This window comes from Acomys minous, assembly GCF_964271855.1.
Source record: "Acomys minous genome assembly, chromosome: 16".
Taxonomy (NCBI): Eukaryota; Metazoa; Chordata; class Mammalia; order Rodentia; family Muridae; genus Acomys; species Acomys minous.
This window is the reverse complement of record NC_140498.1, coordinates 39614478-39634562: the sequence shown is the minus strand read 5'-3', so window position 1 is coordinate 39634562 and position 20085 is coordinate 39614478. Positions and strand designations below refer to the sequence as shown.

The window sequence follows — 20085 nt, the reverse complement described above, 5'->3', positions numbered from 1 at the left end:
CCTAGGTTTTATGTCAGTGTGGGGATTCAAACTCAGGTCCTCACGCTTGTGCAGCAAGCCCTTTACCAACTGAGGCATCTTGTAGCCTTTTACCTTTTTACCTTTATAATGAGCAGGGTAGCACTAAGTTGCCAGTGCTGCCTTTGAACCTCTGACTGTCCTACCTCAACCTCCCAAGTGTTGGATTTAAAGGCCTACAGCTCATCTTGACCCTCTAAACCATCTTTTATGTTTGTTTGTTTGTTTGTTGTTTTCAAGACAGGGTCTCTCTGTGTTAGCCTTGGCTCTCTTGGATCCACTTTGTAGACCAGGCTGGCCTCCAATTCACAGTGATCCACCTGCCTCTGCCTCCCGAGTGCGGGGGTGGAGGTGGGGGGGGAGGGGAAGGGGCGGGGGCGGTTTTGCCTCCACTGCGAGACTCTCAGGTAAAGGGTTTGTTCGGAGGGCTTTTCAGCTATTCACATCTGCACCCCCCAGTGACTGGTCCCGGTTCCAGCTGGGTTACCTCCATGATTTGGGATCCAGCTCTTTCTCCAAGGACATAGTCACCCATAGAAAGAGAATGACATTGTGGCCCCTTTACCAACAGGCTTCCAGTTGTATGCCTTTGTCAAGGTACTTCTTCACATGTTGATCACCCTGGGAACTGTCCCCCTCACTGCCCCTACCAGTGACAGAGCCCTGGGGACAACAGAGGATTCAGCCATACCATTCCCCATGATATTGCTTCCTAGGGCACCTGTTGAGCTAAAGAGGTGGCAGAGGCCCGGTCTAGGGATGCCAGCTGGACTCAACCCACTTAGACAAGAGTCCTAGGTGCAGTCAGATGGGCACCCAATCCCAGCTGTGGAAAGACACACAGTATCCTGAAGGGAAGCAGTCTTTAGAAAATATTCATTGGGTCCACAAGTTCTGGAGTAGGAAGCTTGTCAGGGTTCCCATGACTAACCAGTGTCAGTGTCAGCCCTCAGAGGTCACTGGGGGTCAGCCTGTTGTGCTTGGCCCTGCGACTTTGCTTTAGCCTCCTGGTGGTTTCCCTGAGAGGCCAGGTCATGTGTGCACAAGAGAACTGAAGAGTGGCTCCAAAAGTCACGTTCACGCGTACGCCCCCAGAGCCCCGCTTAGAAAGAGGGTGTTAGCCTTTTTTTGTCACTGTGATTAAACATCTGAGGGAAATCACTTTTGGTTCACAGTTTCAGAGGGTTTTTTTCTCCTTGGTCATTAGATTCATTGCTTCTGAGTTCGAGATGAGGCATGACATCTCCGTGAGGAATGTGGAGCAAAGCTACTCTTCTCATGGTAGCCGAGAAACAGAGGGAGGGGTCATGAGCAAGATATAGTCCTCAAGGCCACATCTCTGGGGGCCACTTTGTCAATCAGGTCCTATTGCCTAGTTTCCCAGTAAAGCCATCAGATTACAAAGCAGTCAATGGATTGATCTATGCCTCCAGGCCAGAGCCCTGGAGACCCGGTCACTTCCCTACGCTTGTTATGGGTACAGTCAGGGCACGATCTCTAGATGGGGTGTTCCTGCATTATCTGGGTTCACCCTAAACCCAATAGCTGTGACCTCATAACAGAAGATAAGGTGGGATTTGGGGAACCAAGAGACCCAGGGCAGTCTGTGAAGATGGAGGCAGAGACCAGACAGATTCCATCACAAACCTGGGGATCTGGCGCTCCAAAGGAGCTGGAGAATATGGAGCGACCTCCTGGTGCCTCTGGAGGGAGCGCTGCCCTGCCTTGGTTCTGGCCTTCAGACCGAGGTACAAAGTTTTAAACCAGCAGCCCGCAGCACTCAGTTCTTCTAGTGTAGGAAGGAATAGCCAAGGAAGACTGCCTTTCCTTCCCAGAAGACATCACTGCTGAACGCCACGTCAGGTTCCATGCAGGAAGACAGTGCTCTTCAGCCTGCCAGGTCCTACCTGCCCTGAGAAGCAGATTACAGAAACTGGAGGAGTGACACCTCCCAAGCTGCATGGCCAAGGTGGCGGGGCGGTGGGGGGGGGGGGGAGGGAGGTGTCACAGTCTAGGCCTGGAGAGGGTGACGAGCCATTCTGGTTTGTCTTGGACTCTGGGTCTCATCTCAGAAAGCCCTCATTCCCAGGGAAGCACTGACCTTAACACTTATGGGCTGGTTCTCCCAGGATTATGTGCATGAGCCCTTCCTAGCTGGGGGTGTTGTGTCTCAGCCACACCCCTGCCCCCCATCAGCTCCTGGAGATATCATGGTTGAAGACTTTATGGCTCCAACTATTTTGGGTTCACTGGTCTTAAACGTCATACTGCAGTGTGTTGGTGTCCTGGGGATTTCACTCCACCCTCTCTCTGCACGGAGTCACTGACTCTGTGTTCACATGCAGCCCTCACCATACAAAAAGCTATAATGGAAGGCTAAAGCTTGAGCATACTATAAGCCCAGGCTGGGCTTCAGAGGAAGTTGAAGCCCCAAGTCCCTTGGATTACAGAGCCCAGCTCTTATCTCAGAAAGAACTTTTTTTAAAAAAAAGATTTATTTAAGTATACAGTGTTTCACTTTCATGTATGCCTGCCCACCAGAAGAGGGCGCCAGATCTCACTGTAGATGTTTGTGAGTCACCATGTGGTTGCTGGGAATTGAACTCAGGACCTTTGGAAGAGCGGGCAGCGCTCTTAACCACTGAGCCCTCTCTCCAGCCCCCTCAGAAAGAACTTTTAAGGTGGAGGCTAGGGACATGGCTGAATTGGCAGAGTCCTTGTCCGACTCACACAGAGCCCTGGGTTCAGTTCCCAGCGCCATGGAAAACTAGGCATGGGCACGCATGCCTGCAGTCCTAGCATTTGCGAGATCGAAGGAGGAGGATCAAAGTTCAAAATTAAAACGGTTTTGGTTCAGTGGAACCAGGCTGTGGTGGCCTTTAACCTCAGCACTTGGGAGGCAGAGGCAGGAGGATCTCTCAGTTCGAGACCAGCCTCGTGTACAAAGTGAGTTCGAGGACAGTCAGAGCTACCCAGAGAAGCCCTGTCTTGAAAAACCACATAAATAGATAAATAAATAGATAAATAAATAAATAAAATGTTAAAGGATGGGACACTGACAGGGTTGAAGAGATGGCTCAGCGGTTGAGAGCACTGCCTGCTCTTCCAAAGTGACCCGAGTTCAATTACCAGCACCCACATGGCAGCTCACAACTGTCTATAACTCCAAGATCTGACACCCTCATACAGACATACATGCAGGCAAAACACCAGTGCACATAAAATATAAATAAATAAAAACTTAAAAGCATGGGACACTAGAGGGAAGGCTTAGTGGTTAAGAGTACTAAGTGCTCTTCCAGAGGGTCTGAGTTTTGTTCCCAGCTCTCTGTCAGGCAACTCTCCTCCGTAGGGGCCCTGCCTGCACATGTATACACACGTGCACATAAACATGTACACGTGTGCACAGACATACGTGTATGCCTGCTCTTGCCCACACACAATTTTCTTTTTGTTTAAAAAATACATTCAAGATTATCCTTGGCTACATAACAAGTTCAAGGCCAGCCTGGACTAGATGTGTCCCTGTCTTTTTGTTTTGGTTTGATTTGTTGTTGTTGTTTGTTGTTGTTTCGTTTTTCAAGACAGGGTTTCTCTCCATAGCCGTGGATGTCCTCAATTCGCTTTGTAGACAAGGCTGGCCTTGAACTCACAGCGATCTGCCTGCTTCTGCCTCCCAAGTGCTGGGATTAACGGCGTGCGCCACCACTGCCCAGTGACCCTGTCTTAAACCATCAAAGAAAATAAAGCAAACCAGAAGCAAACACACTCCATGGATGCCAGTATGAAGGGCCTATAGGGGCTGAGGCCTTGTAGCCCACTGAGAGGTGGAGAGAGAATAGTCCCACCCACACCCCCGCTCCACCTCGGAACCCCCTCCAGCCTCCCCTACCTCAGTTTCCAGCTGATTTTCTCACTGATATCTGTGGAAAGTGACGTCTTCCCAGAAGAAATAGCATCTGTCCAAAGCAGCTTTTGGAGTCTGGGTTAAAACCCTCTGGGAAGCTCCGGGAGAGAAAATATGGTTTTGATTTTCCAGAGCAGCCTAAGGCAAGAGCTTGGTCCTCACCCAGACTCAGCAGGTCTGCCTTTGCGCTTCCCTCCCTCCCGGGCTGGGGAGCACCAATCCAGAGGTCAGGACACTGTAGGAGCAGTGGCCTGGTCCTACAACCAAAGGCATTTCCCCAACTGGCCCGAGCCCCAGACAGAAGTGGAACCAGCTCTTAGAGCTCAGGTGGGCTGTGATTCGGACAGGGAGTCGGATCTGCCTCATAATTGAGAAGCTCAGTACTGAGCCACCTCTGGGTGGAAGATGGGGACACACTTGATTCTGGAGACCTTTCCAACACTTGGATAAGAGGATGCTGAACTGAGCCCAAATCCTGGGTCCAGCACACGTCTGGTTCCTTCTATATCTGCCCCTCTCCTCCGCACTCATTTCTAGCTTGTTATCTTATCTACAGCCGCTCTCTGAGAGTGGCACCCTGCCTTCTGGCCAGGCCTTGTCCTGAACCCTGGAGCCAGGAAGACACCAACATTTCCCCCTGGGCTCTTGGCTGGGACCCACGAGGGACCGGCCAGAGTCACAAAGCCCCCAGTCTGCCGGCCTCTGTAGCTTCGGAGTTAGCAGACAGACTCTTTGCTCTGTTTCCCAGTGGTGCCCACTCTCCACGACTCCTGGGGGCTCCGCCAATTCCACTGGGCTGCTTTCTCCGAGCCCTGCTTGGGCCAAGCCTTGACATTTGCTGTGGGCAGTCTCCCTCTGATTGCCTCAAGCAAGGTCACTTGATGCTCACTTCCTAAACTAGGAACGGAGTCTGAGCCGTTCTGTAGAAACCTAGTCCATCATCCATCCACCCCTACAGCTAGGCGCTCTCTCTCTCTCTCTCTCTCTCTCTCTCTCTCTCTCTCTCTCTCTCTCTCTCTCTCTCTCTCTCTCTCTCTCAGATCCCCGGGGACTTGGGGTAGTGGTGGAGGAGGAGGAAGAGGAGGAGGAGGAGGAGGAGGAGGAGGAGGAGGAGAATACAGCCTGAAGACTCTAGCTTAGCCGACTAAGAACCGAGGAGGATTCTCGGGCTTCATGCAAATGAGCCCGCGCCGCCTGTTTTGTAACCAGAAGGCACAAAGACACTGAGGCAGGGAGCGGCAGCGCCCACACGTAGATCTGTGCGCCCGCTGCCTCCCACGGGCCCTGCGGAATTAGCTCGAGAATGGGAGGAACAGGTGACAGGGCGGGCGCCCTCTTCGAGGGGAGTCAGCTCCTCCAAAATCTCCAGGGTGTGCGAAATGGGAGGCGGGGGCGAGGGATGCGAGACCCCATCAAATAATTGAAGTGTAATTTGTCTCCTTTTCAAAGAAGACAGAGCTGGCTCAGTCCCTGCTTCACAAGAATATGACTTTTCTGCCAGATGGGCGCAGGACGCCCACCTCTGCCGCCGTTACAGTTTCTGTCTTCCTCTGGCGACAGCCCCGCATACTCCCCCGACACCCCAAGCATTCCTGAGGAGATGAAAAATGCCTCTCTCAGCCTGGGCCTGCAGAGGGCTGCCTGTGACATCCATTCTCGCCTGGGGCTGGGGGGAGCAGGGAATGGTGTTTAATGAAAGGAAATGCTCTAGCCGGCAGCTTCCTGCTCTGGCTGCCTAGCGTCCCGTCCCGTCTCTCCCAGCATCGCCCCACCAGCCCTAGCAGCCTCCGGCACCCTGACACATATGCAGAGTCCCTCATGCACCCAGCGGCATTTGAGGGAGCCTCACACACAAGTGTGTTTTCAAAGGTTTGCAACAGGCCCTTCTGTCAGGGCTCAGGGGACAGAGAGATGTTAACTGCTCAGGGCCTCCCGACTGTCCTTAGGCAGCCATGTCTGGCCAAAGGAAAGACTCTGCCCAGGCATGGATTAGAGTGAAGAAGTCCAAGGGCATCTGCAAAGAACCTTCTAGTCTTGAGAACACAAAGGAGCTTTTCAGCTGGGGGTGCTATTGTTTGAGCATCAAGTAGCTTAGAAGTGATTCTACCACATTAGGTCCTGCCAGGAGGAAGAGGAGGCGGAGGAGGAGGCGGAGGAGGAGGAGGAGGAGGAGGAGGAGGACCTACTTGCCCTCATCCTTGGTCCATCCTTACCCGTATGGAACAACTTCAAGCATTATTCCTCATTTTCCACCTGCTCTGAGGCAAGGTCTCCTGCTGAGACCCACGCCACTGGTCCAAGCTTGATGTAGGTTCTAGAGATCTGAATTTCCATCTTTATACTTGCACAGCAAGCTCTTTATTCACGGAGCCATCTCTCCAGCCCTGTTTTCAGCTTCTAAACTTGGCTGTCGGGGCAGATGGCGTGTCATTATAAAGGGAAAGGGTTTGGCAGAATCTCCCATCGTCTCTTGGTAGCTCATGACCATTGGCATCGTCCTAAATTAAGCAGCTTGGCAATGTGCCAGCTGAGCAGATCGTCCTGTACACGTATACCACCTGTGTCACAACATGGGCAATCCCCATACAGTCTACCATGAAGGGAAGTCAGGGCAGGAACCTGGAGACAGGATCTGAAGCAGAGACCACGAAGGACTGCTGCTCACTGGCTTGTTCCCCGTGGCTCACTCAGTTCACTGTTTAAATACAACCCAGGGCTCCCTGGCAGGGTGACGCCACCCACAGTGAGCGGGGAGGGGGGTGAGGGGAGGAATGGCACCCTCTCTACACCAGCCACTAACCAATCCCACAGACCCGATTACAAGCCAATCTGATGGAGGTTTTCTCCATGGAAGTTTCCTCTCTCTCTAGAGGACTCCAGCTTGTGTTGAGTTGAAAAACAAACAAGCAAAAAAAAAAAATAAATAAAAATAAAAATAAAACAACTAACCAAGGCACTCCTTGTCAGTTGCTCCTTGTACTAGCTGCCAGCAAGTTTCTGTGGGTCTTCTTTAGGCAATGAGAAGGCACAACATTGCTCCTGAACTACGCGCTGCTGCTGCCCAGCCTGTCGCCACTGGGCCTTTATCACAGAGCCTCCAAGTGGTTCTCTTTTGCTAGAGAGAACATGTCCATACACCATGCACTGCCAAGCATCCAGCCTGTGTTCCTGATAGACCCAGAGAAGCAGGGACAGACAGCCGTGGCTTGGCCTTACTGAGCTCGTAAGGATACCCAAGGTCACACTGCTCCTGCTATGAGGATCTGCTGTCCATCCACTTGTGTCACAGAACATGGGCTTCTCCAGTAAGGGCCACAGCCAGTGTGGGACCTCCTGCGCCTGCTCACTAGGGAGACTGCTGACCTATCTTCCCTCACACCAAGGTATTCTTTGGGACATGGGACTCTCAATGCTAAAAATCAGAAATGTGCAGGCAAGTCAGGAGGAGCTGTGCACCTCTCTTTTCACTGGGACCAGTGCTGTGAGAGGGTCACATGTGAAGCTGGACCAGTGGCTTTGCCTGCCCCACGTAGTCAGATCCATCGAGAAAGAGCAGGCTGGATCTGTCTACTTGGATTAACCGAAGTTGAGTGATGAGCCCACAAATTCTGATGAGGGACAGCACTCTGTGAAAACCTCTCAGGGAGCCGTAACTATCTCAAGCCTCTCAACCACAGGGCATGTCAGGGTCCTGTGGTTTCCTGCTCGTGTCCCATGACACTGTGTTCTGCTAGACCAAAGGAGTACAGAGTAGAATCTGTCCCCTGTGCAGTGCCTGGAACTCAATGGATGGATGGATGGATTGGATTGGATGGAGGCATGGATGGATGGATGGATGGATGGAGACATGGATGGGTGAGTGGATGGATGGATGGAAGGATGGATGGATGGAGACATGGATGGATGGATGGATAGAGACATGGATGGGTGAATAGATGGATAGATGGATGGATGGATGGATGGATGGATGAATGAAGACATGGATGGATGGCTGGATGGATGGATAGATGGAGACATGGATGGATGGATGGATGGATGGATGGATGGATAGATGGATGGAGACATGGATGGATGGATGGATGGATGGATGGATGGGTGGATGGATAGAGACATGGATGGGTGAATAGATGGATGGATGGATGGATGGATGGACGGATGGATGAAGACATGGATGGATAGATAGATGGATGGATGGATGGAGACATGGATGGATGGATGGATGGATGGATGGATGGATTGATGGGTGGATGGATAGAGACATGGATGGGTGAATAGGTGGATGGATGGATGGATGGATGGATGGATGGATGGATGAAGACATGGATGGATGGATAGATGGATGGATGGATGGATGGATAGATGGATGAAGACATGGATGGATGGATGGATGGATGGATGGAGACATGGATGGGTGGGTAGATGGATGGATGATGAGTAAGTGGATGAATAGATGTCATATGGTAAGAAGTAAATAATTGGGTAGATGGAAAGATATACAGATAGTGGTATAGTTGGATGGATGAGTAGTGGATTAATTAGAAAGGGGTGACTGGTGGGAAAGGCAGCTGGCTAGATACATAGATAGATGAACAGATGGATAGACAATGAATGGGTAGATGGATGGATGGATGGTGGGAAAGTGCACAGATGGGCGAGGGGCTAAGTGGGTGGTGGCAGGATGGACAGAAGCAGTACAAGTCAGCTCTGTACAGCATGCTAAATCCTTGCAGACCACATGCAGGTGCAATCTCTGTTTCTATAGCTGAATGAAAACTCGGGGTGGTGTATGAGTGGCTGCCCCTTAATAACACCTGTAGTAAGCCCCCAAGCCGCACACGTCTCCTGTGCCCCATTCTTGGGGAGCAGGTGTTTCTTTCCCATTTTACAGCTGAGCCTCAAGAGACCAGTAACTTCTCTAAGGCGGAGCATGTCTGAAGGTTAGGAGGAAATCCAGGCATCTAGTTCCTATCGCTGCCTAAGTCCTCAGACCCTGGCATGTGTCTCAGTGAAGCTCTAAACCTCCTCAAGGCTTCTCTGTTGAGGAGCAGCTAAAGCCAGGGCCTCCGAGCCTTAGCCTACCTCCACCCCTCCCTCTGCTGTTAGTAAGTACCCCCCTTGGATGAACTGAGTGGCCCCAGGAGCTGGGAGAGAAGGCAGGCAAGGGCACTATGTCACTGTCCTGTTGGTCTAGCAGGATACCCTGACAAAAGCAACTCAAGGGAGAAAGAGTTGAGCCTGGCTTACAGTCCCAGGGGAAGTCGTTCACGGCAGGGAGGCAGAGTGGGGGCGGTAGACAGGAACCATGACTTCTGGTGCTCCACTTCCTCCCTCTCCTTCTCACACAGCCCAGGAGCCAAGCACAGGGCCGCCCACTAGTAGGGTGGGTCTGCCCCATCAATTAGCCTACCCATGATAATCCCTCACTGGTGTGCCCAGAGACTAACATAACCTCCTAAGTGGGCCTGGAGTCTTGCCTCCTAGAGGATCTCCGATCTTGTCAAGTTGGCAATCAACACTAATCACCACAGCTACCTCTCCGGGGTCATATGGAGGGTCCAGGGACTACCTCAGCTTTCTACAGGTGAGAGGAAGTGACAAGAACTCCCTCATCAGATATAGCATGGCAAAAGTAACGACAATGCTTTTAAGCAGTGCTCAAATGCCCTGCTGTGAGGACAGATGGGAAGGTGGGTGGCTGGAAGGATGGACGGACGGACGGAACCAGGTCTGGCTACTGTTCTGATTAAACAAAGCGAGACTGTTTCTCCCAGGGTCCTCCAGTGCCTGCCTCTATCTATACTTGGGGATGATCCTCCGGGCAGGGCAGCCCCTCCCACACAGCCTTGTTGCTCCCGGGGACAGAGCTTGCTTGGCAGTAGCACTCTTACAGATAAAGGTCCTTGGTTGCTGCTCGCCTCTTCCCTGCCCTCCACCCCCACCATCCCCGCCTCCTAGGCTGATGAGAGGCAGCAGCACAGCCTTGGGAGGGTGTGCTTTAAAATAGAGGCTGTGTGCAGCAAAGCTTGAGGGTCCCCCCCCCTCCACCAACACCCATGTAACATCCAGCCCTGAAAGGGCTGCTGACTGCCTGGCTCACCTACCCTGTTTGGGTTCTGACATCACTAGGGGGCAAGCAGGGAAGGCCTTTCTTGGAACTAGTCTGGCGTTTTACACCTTTCTCCCAGCCCTGCAGGTCAGGGAAGCAAACAAGAATGCACCCACCGACTGGAACTCCTCTGTGGTTCTCACCATGCCTGGAGGGAGTAGACACTGAACCAGAGACCAGACCAGCTGAGCCTCCTGTTGGCCAGAGGTTGCAGGCGGCAGGACCCAGCTGTGAGCCTCCAACTGGCGTGCACCTCAGCTCCCATCCTGGGCTGGACCCTTCCGTGTTGGACGCTTGGTGGTCTCTTGGAAGGACACTGACCTGCAGGGAACTCAGTTTTTCTGAGTGTGGGAGCTAGTCTGTGTTTCCTGGTGAAGTCTGAATAACAAAGCTATCAGTAGCCAAGGCTGGGCACAGCCAGTTCCCCCCGCTCCCCTCTACTTCATGTAATATACGCTGCAGCATCCCCATACCCACACTACATCTGACCCTCAGCCAAGGAAGGAAAGTTCAAAGGACAGGACAACCCCCCCCCCAAGATCCCTTCTGGTTCCAAGCACAGAAACTAGTACATAACTTCATCCATCCAACTCTCTGCCTGCTGTCCAGATCGACAAGGCCCTGTGTCTGCCCAGGCCATAATGGCAGCCGCCAGTGCTGGCCACCGGGGCCCACTGGTCCTGCATACAAAGCACCCGGCTGGCCATTATCATTCCGGGGCGGAACTCCGCTTGGCCTGTATCTCATCGGTCACTCAGCAGCCCTTAATGACCTGTCAGTTCCTTGGCCTGCCATTTTCTGTCTAATTAATTCTTTTATTGTGCACCGGATAAAGAAAGACAAAGGCTTTGCGGGCAATAATGATTCATTAAAATGCAGTGCCTTCCCAGCTCTTGGCCCGGCACCAGCCGCTCCACCCGCTGTGGGCATGGTTGCCTGCGCCCCTTAACCCTTTACACGGTCCTCCGGCATAGACATCCCAGAAAATCGAGATGTGAGATAGTCCAAGAACCTGGTGTGGGAAAGACTCCTGAAAGATGAACACTTTCCCAGGATTGGTCTAGTGAGCCCAGATGGACTTTCCCCCTACGTGCAAACCCAAGTTGACACACCTAGATCCCAGCCCCTACCTCACGGTGAAGGAGGAAAGTAAGCTAGGGGGACAGAAAGGCTTGGAAAGGGACACCTGAGATTGAACAAGGGTCCAGGGACATGTGCCCTTGAGACTGGGCTAAGACAGAAAGGAAGGTGCCACTCATAGAGGTCAGCCAGTGGCCCTAACACTCTAGGCTTGGCTAGTTTATCCTCGGGGGAATTTCAGTGAGGCTGTCAACATCCCAGGGGGCATGGAGGAAACTGAGGCATGGGAGGCACACTGGTAAATGGCAGCTTTTCTAACCACTGCTCCATCCTGCCTCCCCACAGGAAGCTGTTCACATGTGTCTGGATGCTGTGTGGGGCGTGGAAGTGAGGTGAAAGGGGGAGGGCCCTTGAGGAGTGGTGGAGGCGGGCCGGGGTGGGGGTGACAACAGGCCATTGAAGGGTATCTGGACTTCAGTCCTGAAAATAGGCAAAAAGGGAAGAAGCAAGGCTAAGGCTGCCTTAAGTCCCGACTGAGGACTTTGCCTAGTTCTTTTAATATTTTCTTACCTCAAACCACCCACCTTATTTTGCACATGAGCAAAAAAAGTCTCGAGAGGTTTGAGGAAGTGACAATCCCTCAGACAGTTACTGCTGGGTGTCTGCACAGTGTGCTCAGCCACAGGCCAGTCCCGACCTTAGTGAGTACCCCAGCATTCCCAAACATCATTTCCAGCCTAGTGTGGTAGCACACATGTTTAATCTCAGCACTTGGGAGGCAGAGGCAGGCTGGTCTCTGTGAGCTCGAGGCCAGCCTGGTCTACACAGTGAGTACTAGGGCTATGTCTGTCTCAAAAAAAAAAATCATTCTCAGTTACAGCTGAGGAAGCCAAGGCTCTTGGAGGCAGCCATGTGCTCCAATGGGAGATGTCAGAAGAGGAAGTGTCTCCAAGGGATGTGAGGTTGCGGTAGGAGAGACAAGCAGTTGGTCTCCCAGTGCTCTGCTTTGAACTGGTCTCATATACAGGCAAAACAACAGCCCCTAGACACCCATCATGTATAGAGGCCCCAGAGTTGCAAAGGTTTGCCCCAAATGACCTGGGGTTACAGGATGCCCTAAGAACCAAAATTTGGTGGTGGTGATGGCGGGGGTGGGGGTGGGGGGCAGGCAACTCCTAGAAATGTCAGGGCATCCAGCTGGGAGGCTCCTGGCTGAAGGACTGAAGGTGACAGGGAGCCAGCAGTCCCTTCAGTGGCAGTGCTCAGGCTGGCAAAGCCAGTACCAGGTGGCCTTACAAGGTGACGGAGGGCATCTTATGTGCCACTAGTATAAGAGAACAGATAACACGCTGTCCCTAGCCAATTCTCCTACCTCTGGACAATTCTTTGCCTGGGTGCCAGACAAGGGCAGTTTTTCTCCTTGTCTTGCAGTCATGCCGCCCAGAGTGTAGGATATTGGGAAACTGGAGATAACGAGAGCCCGTATCTGTCCAGTGCCTGACAGCTAGGACATCCCCCACACAAAGCTCGTCTCCGGAGCTCAATACCACAGACAGGAGCCCCAGCAAATGCAGGTTAGGCAGAAGTAGGGTGGCCAGAGAGGCTCCATCTTCAGCAAGGGTGGAGTCCCTTGACGTGAGGTCAGACACTGGGAAGGAAAGATGGAGGTGTAGATCCCAGGCCAGGACTCTGCGCCTCCAGTAGCCACTCTGGGCTGAGCTGTACCTGAGGCCATCGGACACACACAGCAGGTTGACTACCCCAAAACTGACTACCTGGGAGAGTCGGGAAAGACAGGGGCTGCTTCGAGGATACACGTCCTCTATCAGGAGCTGATAACCAGGACGGACTTGAACTTGGCCAAAGAGACACCAGCGCCCAAGAGCTGACACCACCCTCAGAAGATCAGTGGAGGGCGAAGGGGCCTTTTTCCAGGTCCTCAGATGCTGGGGCAGACAGGACCACTGGCCTCTTTCTGCTGAACAGGGAGGGCATTCCATTCGACTGAGGTCAAGGCCAACATTGTTTTAGGTAAGGAAATGAAACCGAGGAGCTTTCTGCTAGTCTGCCCCTGGGATAGACTAATGGGTTGGGTGCTCTCTGAGACAACGGAACTCCAAAGCTTGGATTCAGGGAGAAGCTGGCCAGGGAAATATTTTTAGACTAAAGCACTCAAGAGATGTCAGACAACATCCATCCTATGGACCAGTCCAACAGTACTCCGCCCTCCCCAAGCCTCAGTGCAGCACTTGGGGGCCTCCCAGAACACCTAGCTTTGGGTGTTCTGCCCCTGAGGACCAAGAGCACCCATGGGGAGCCACCAGCTGAGCTAGCTTCAGGAGTTGAGGTGGAAGCGGGCAGGCAGGTACAAAGTACAGGGCACCTACAAGGAAACTGGTGGAGGTGGACTGGCCAGGTCACTGACGTGGCATTTCATGATACTCAAGACACAAGCGGACCCTCAGGAAGCCACAACCAGAATCAGGGCTGGTTGGCAAGACAGAAGGGCCCAGGCCCTAGGAGTTAATACCCAGGAGCCTTGCCAAGTCCCAACAGAACTGGCAGGGCCACCCGGCCCTTGGGAACCTGGCAAGCCCCAAAGCTAATCCCAACCCAGCAGCGGGGCCTCACGGCTTTGTCAGTGAGCCGGGCGCCTGGGGTTCTTCTTGGTCTGGGGTGTCAAGGAGAGAACTCTGAGGTCCATATGGGTTCAGACAGCCCTTGGCTAGATGCAGGCCTGGCAGGGCTGGGTCCACGCGGGCAGCAGGCTGTGAAGGCATCGGCCATCCATGAGCCTGGTGCTCACAGCACCGTCTTCAGCAGGCTCCCCACACCTGGAAGTCTGGCACACTCAGACCTTATGAGCTCTTCTAAATCCAGGTGACTCTTCTCAATGGTGGTCTTGGCAGACCCCAGAGTCAGCTTCTCAAAGTGGGGCAAGGGAAGTAGCAGCCCTCCCACACATTGGGGTTCCCAAGAGGCATGGCTCCCTCCCACCCCCAAGACTGAGGCTGAAGTCTACATAGCTGGGATGCAGGCGGACCTGGCAAACCACGCCCCCCCCCATTAGCCACATGCACCCAGGAGGCTTAAGCAAGGGCCCCTGCTAGCTGCCTTTCCTCGCAACAGCAACAGTTTTCTCCCTAGAAATGTTCCTCTGAGCAGACAATTCTGCCAGGCTCTCTTGGGATGGTCCTTCTCTACTCCCAGCCTGGCTCTGAGCCAGGAACCTCCTCCCACACCCGCCCCCTGCCCCGCCCTGCCACCAGAAAAAAAAAATGCCCATCAGCTTGAGACACACTGCACAGCCACCCGGATACCAGCCTTGATTTGCCTGGGAGGAAAACATGACTTGGAATGGCCCATCTGGACCTGTGTTTGTCTGCTTAGGAGCAACCCCCCAAAATGAGGAAGCCAGACAAGGCTAAAGGCATGATGGTTAAATTCAGATTGAATGATTGTGACGGGGGTGTCTGGCCACCTCCTTAAGGTGAGGTGAAGCAAAAACCTCGCGGAGTCTGACTGGCTCTGCATCCCGCCCACCCCTCCCCACCCCCCCCACCCCCAGTGCCTGCTCAAGGCAGCTGGAGCCAGACCCTCAGCAGAGTCTCAGCAATCCCTGCTAGGAACCTTCACGAAAGAACCCCCAAGCTTGAGAGAAGCGATACACAAAACATGCTCCACATAGATAAAAAAAAGCTTTTTTTTTTTGTTTTTTGTTTTTTAAAATTTTATCAAATCGATCTGTACAAAAGTTAGCATTGCTTGGTCAGAAAGTAGCGAAACACAGCAGGCGAAGGACAGCAAATGTCTTTCTGAATTCAACGCCAAAAAAAAAAAAATAGATTGCATAAAAATGAGTTTGCTGTGGTTCCCACCCCCACCCCAGAAGGAGATATATATACTAAAAGAAAAAGAAAAAGACAGGTTTTTTTCCCCTCTAAAAAAAAGGTACGAAAAGTAGAAAAATTAAAAAGAAGCAAACTTCTCAAATGTGATTAAATGTACAAAGTCTCCAAGGCACAAGTTTCCGTGAAGTAGCCGGTTATACACTGAGCGCACAGCAAAGCAGGCAGTGAAGCAGATGTCGCTCTCTAACTAGGAACCTAGGCAGGTTAGTGGAGGAGGCTTTCCTTTCACAGCTTGGTAAGTAGCGCCTGCTGCCAAAGAGCCAAGATTACCGTGGTTCTGCAGCTGCCAACTTGCAGGAAATTCTGTCTTCTGCCGCTTGGCACCGCCGCAAGGATACTCCTGCCTTCCCGTGGCCGACCTGAGGCTGCTGCTGGACTTTTTGTCCTAACCAGACCCTCCTGTGCCTGGTGGAGGCCTCCGGGGTTGGGGGGGTGGGGGGGGTGGGCAACTGAAGGCTGCGTAAAGCGATGCCACGGGACGCTCACCCACCTCCCTCCCGCCCTTCACAGGACGAGATTCCCCGGCTTTCATTTTGTCTTAAAGTCTACTCTTCGCACAAATGACTTCATTAATTAAAGATAAAATAACACAGAACATAAATACGTCTTCAACAGATTTCAAAACAAACATGTTTAAGCCTCAAAATAAAAATTACAAAAAAAAAAAAAAAAAAGACACGGGAAATGTTCGTCTCAGCCAAACCGTTCTGGGCAGAACTGTGGTAATGAGAAACCCCACCACCTCACATCGGTACCAAGAGGTGGCCTTGTGAATGTATCCTCGAGCATCCACAGATGTGCCGTCATGCTGTCACCATGGGAACACCATCCGCTGGTCCCGGGGAGTTCTTGGCTAGGCTGCTAAGGACCTGAGGCCCCTTCTCCCCTTTTGTCCTTAGCTGTAGCCGTCTTCTCATCCACCGAGATGCAAAATCCAGGAGCTAGGTACACGCTTATCCAAACAGGAAGAGCAACAGAATGGCCCGTTTAGGAAGTCACCGGTCACCTCAGAGAGAGAAGAGGAGGAGGAGGAGAGAGAGCTCTGTCCCCTGGCAGGAGTTTGGCTATCCAGAGGCAAAAGGACACACAGGGTGACACAGCCTGGCTTCCTGCAGATTCAGCAGGCACTTGACGGAGGGAGGCCACGCTGGCTGCCTCCAGCCTCTACCTAGTACACTTCTGGAAGACCTCAAAGACCTGGCTACACTTCGTGAATGCTGAGTCCTCCAGGAGGCGGCAGCCTCAGGGCCGGGTCAGGGTGGTGTACACAGGCTGGTCCCAGTTGCTGCTGGGACTGTGCGCAGGCGGCATGGAGAGCCCGTTGAGCAGCGGAGAGGCGTAGGGCCGGCGGGATGAGTGGAAGTAAGGGTATTGGTAGAGGCTGGGAGGGTAGCCAGGGTAGGGGCTGTAGTAGTTAGAAGCCTGCAGGTCGGTGTAGTCACACTGTGCGCTGGCGAAGGAGCTGGCAGCTGTGGCAGAGGCAGCCGTGGTGACACTGGCCTGGGCACTGTAGGAGCCGTAGTCGGCACGTCCAGGTGAGCCATGTGACTGGTCGCTGTAGTGGCTGGGACTCAGCTGCTCCGTCTTGATATGTGGCCGAAGGGGTCCCGCCTCTGTGGGTGAGGCTGAGGCTGAGGGAGCTCCCTTGTGGGCCCACACAGGGGACGCGCCTATGCCAGTTGCCCCGGAGTGGGGGTAGGAAGTGCCCCCATAGGAGCCAGAGGCAGTGGCCTGGCTGGGCTCTGTGGGCAGGCCTGAATGGCCATTGAGGGGCAAGTATTGGTCAAACTCGTGAACATCGAAGGTATCCATGTTACTGATAACTTCGCTGCTGAGCTCCGAGATGTCCACATTACTAAAGTCGATGTTCTGGCGCCCGCTGTCCACCAGGCGGCGCCCTTCCAGCCTTAGCTCTTGCTTGCCTCCACTGCTGGCCTGGTGTAGGTCTGTCTTGGGGGTGGTGGGTGGGGTGGGCGGCCCATGGGTCTGGCCTGAAGAAGAAAGTATATTGCAAGGATGAATGCCCCTTCTGTGGGACCAGGGTGGAGCTGGTGGGTGACACCAGGAACCCTGGTAACTACCACAGGTACGAATCAACGGCTTTTTGTTTCCTTACTTTTCCAGAAATTCCTCCAGACTCAGACCTAGCCCTCACATACTGGCTGAGAAAATTCCGTTAAGCGTTGTGCTGTGGGAATACCCAAGGCCCCTCCCTGAAGACCTGGGTGGGGGATGGAAGGTGGCCAGCCGGCCCCACCAGAACTAGCATTAATGGGGCACTCTTGGAATGCTTGGCCCTGGGCACAGGCCCAAGGTGAACCCACACAACCCTGTTCTCCCCCATCACAGCCGAGTGAACGGAAGCTCACCGCCAGCCTCCAGCTTCACTGGGGCTCCTTAGCTGCTGGGACCCCACCCACCAGCCTGTTTCTGAAACTGGGGCTGTCGACCCATGCTGCTGTCACTGAAGAGTGGAGGCAGATTGCGAGTGAGTCGCACTGAAGATAACACATCTCCAGAGTGCTGGATGGGGCTATGCAGCCCCCTCCTTTTGTGCACACACACAAAAAAAAGCTATACCCAGAGACTTTGTCAAGGGACCAGGGAAAATCCAACCCTCTGCAGATTGTCCACCATGGAGGGAAGACCTTGCCACCCTCCAGGTCTCTCCCCACACGAAGGGTTCTAGAGCCCACCTGTGTGGTCGCTGTGGTGATGCGCATCACTGAGCACTACATCAGCTTTGTACATGGGACCACCAGGGTGGTGGCCCAGTTCGGTACCAGAGTCCGAGTCACTCCGGCCAGTCTTCACACTCTTTCTTCGTCGTGGCTGGTATTTGTAATCTGGGTGGTCTTTCTTGTGTTGGACACGGAGCCTCTCAGCCTCCTCCACAAAAGGACGCTTCTCGTTTTCACTCAGCAAGCTGCAGAGAACACAGCGGGGCAAGGATGGCCACAGAGCTCCAGGGTTGCCAAAGGCCCAGACAGTACCTGCACACACACACTGCTGTAGGAGCTGGCCTGGAGTCAGATGGCAGGAGCACAGGACAGGATGCTGGAGAGACCAGGATACCCTCTAGTGGGTAACCTGCACCTCCGTGCTGAGAATCCGAGCACCAGTGGGGCAGAGCCCAATAGGCCTGTGTGCCAAGGACTGTGTGTTTTTCGAGACAGAGTTTCTCTGTGTAGCCTTGACTGTCCTGGACTCGCTTTGTAGACCAGGCTGGCCTCGAACTCACAGTGATCCACTTGCCTCTGCCTCCCGAGTGCTGGGATTAAAGGCGCGCGCCACCACGCCCGGCTGGACTGTGTGTTCTTTATAGTCCAAGGAACAAGTTTCTTGAGGTCCCCCTCTCCAGCCCCATTTGCGTATCCATCCCAGTCCCTTCTCTCAGCCTCTCTCAAGGAGGAAGGCAGGACCCAGTGAAAACTACACTTCGACAAAGGCAAGGTTTCCTGGGAGCCAGCTGTGACTCTAGGCAGCTGGGTTTGCTGTCCCAAGCTTCCAGTAGTGAAGGCAAAAATCCTGGAGACTACTTTGAAAACACACACACACACACACACACACACACACACACACACACACGCATGCACGCACACACCCAAAGAATCTCTCGCATCTTCTCTCGCATCGCATCTCAGCTTGTGAGCAAAGCTGAGAGAGGGAAAGACAGCCTGGCTGTCCTGCTCAGCCCAGTGTTAACTGTTTCAAACTCAAGGCATCCTGGGAGGTTCCTGAGTCTCCTTCAATAACGCCTGCCTTTCTCATGCCAAAGTACCCACTAAGCCTCTCTCACTTTTCACCCACTCTTTCTTTCCTCAATTCCAGGTTGGTGTGACCTGGGAAATGTACCTGGGGCCATGACAGCGAGTAGATTTGGACTCCTCGTAGCTTTCTCAGTTTTTGCCCGGGACAAAGCAGCTTGATGCCTGCCCCTATGCCTACAGGCCTTGGAGGGCCACTCAAAGCGGGATCACCAGTTTTGCAGTTCTCCGCAGGATATCCCAGGAGAGGAGAAAAGGCTGGAGGGTCACACTCCAAGCACTAGCCTGGGACTATCTCCAAGGTCCCACACCTGGTCTCTGTTGACCAGAAGGTGTTTTTCCATCAGACCCACCCTGGAACCAGCCCAGGAGCACAGCCCAAGCTTGGGCACAATGCCACCCCCTTCAGTCCCTAAGCTCCCTTCCTCAGCCAGAGTGTCAAGAGTCCCCACACTCACCGCCACAGCTTGCCCAAGGTCTTGCTGAGTTCTGCGTTATGGAGATGTGGATACTGGTCCGCCAGCTTGCGGCGCGCCGCCTGCGCCCACACCATGAAGGCGTTCATGGGCCGCTTCACGTGTGGCTTAGCCTTGAGCGTACCGCCACCACCGCCGCGCACGGGCATAGGCACCAGACTCCAGTCATAGCCCTTAAGCACCTGCGACACGGCATCACGGATGCAGGCTGGGAAGCGTTCGTCCGCTGCCTCAGCAGTCTCCCCTCGGCCGCCGCCCCCCGCGCGGCCCAGGCCCTCCGAACCCGCGGGCGACGGCGGCGCGTCGGAGTCTGAATCTTCCACGTGTGACATGGAGCTAGCGGTGCCAGAAGGGCTGCAGGGCGGCTGGGCGCGGGCCTCACTCATGTCCAGCATCGGGGCCACGCGTGGAGGGGCCACTCAGTGGGGATGGACGCAGGGGTCGCGCCCGGTCACGCTGTGGACGGACACTCTGGAATCCAAGGTTGCCACGCAGGACTCAATCTTTGTCCTCGACGCAGGCGCCCAGCAGCCGCTCCTCCGCCGCTGCAGCTCAGTCTCAGTTCTGGGACCCGCAACAAGTTTCTTTAAGCCGCGGCCGAAACCCCGCCTCTCCCTGCCCGGGTTGGAGCTTGGATGCCACGCCCCTAATCCAAGGATCCCGCTCCACCCTCCGCACCACGTGGGCCAGGCGTCCTGCCGCCTGGTCCCGCGGCTGAGGCAGGGTCAGAGGGCTAAGGGTGACTTACTCCCCAGTTCCGGGTTCTCTGCAGCTTGGCTCGACTTTCGGACTGCAGGCAAGGATGCTAATTCACAGGGCT

General features: G+C 53.8%; 1 protein-coding gene across 1 annotated transcript; it reads right to left on the bottom strand.

Annotated features, from left to right (window-relative positions):
* Positions 1-14796: 14796 nt before the first annotated feature.
* Positions 14797-19847, bottom strand: SOX8 (SRY-box transcription factor 8). Its single transcript, XM_084763381.1, has 3 exons — positions 19248-19847; positions 17719-17948; positions 14797-17013 (listed from the first exon to the last, which is right to left on the bottom strand). The coding sequence occupies exons 1-3, from the start codon at positions 19658-19660 to the stop codon at positions 16265-16267; spliced, it is 1392 nt and encodes a 463-aa protein (XP_084619507.1). The 5' UTR covers positions 19661-19847; the 3' UTR covers positions 14797-16264.
* Positions 19848-20085: the final 238 nt, after the last annotated feature.

Coding starts and splice junctions, on each gene's coding strand:
- SOX8 (XM_084763381.1), bottom strand. CDS start 19,660: ATGCTGGACATGAGTGAGGCCCGCGCCCAGCCGCCCTGCAGCCCTTCT. Junction 17,949..19,247: donor ACCTTGGGCAAGCTGTGGCG/GTGAGTGTGGGG, acceptor TGTTCTCTGCAG/CTTGCTGAGTGAAAACGAGA. Junction 17,014..17,718: donor TCACCACAGCGACCACACAG/GTGGGCTCTAGA, acceptor TTTCTTCTTCAG/GCCAGACCCATGGGCCGCCC.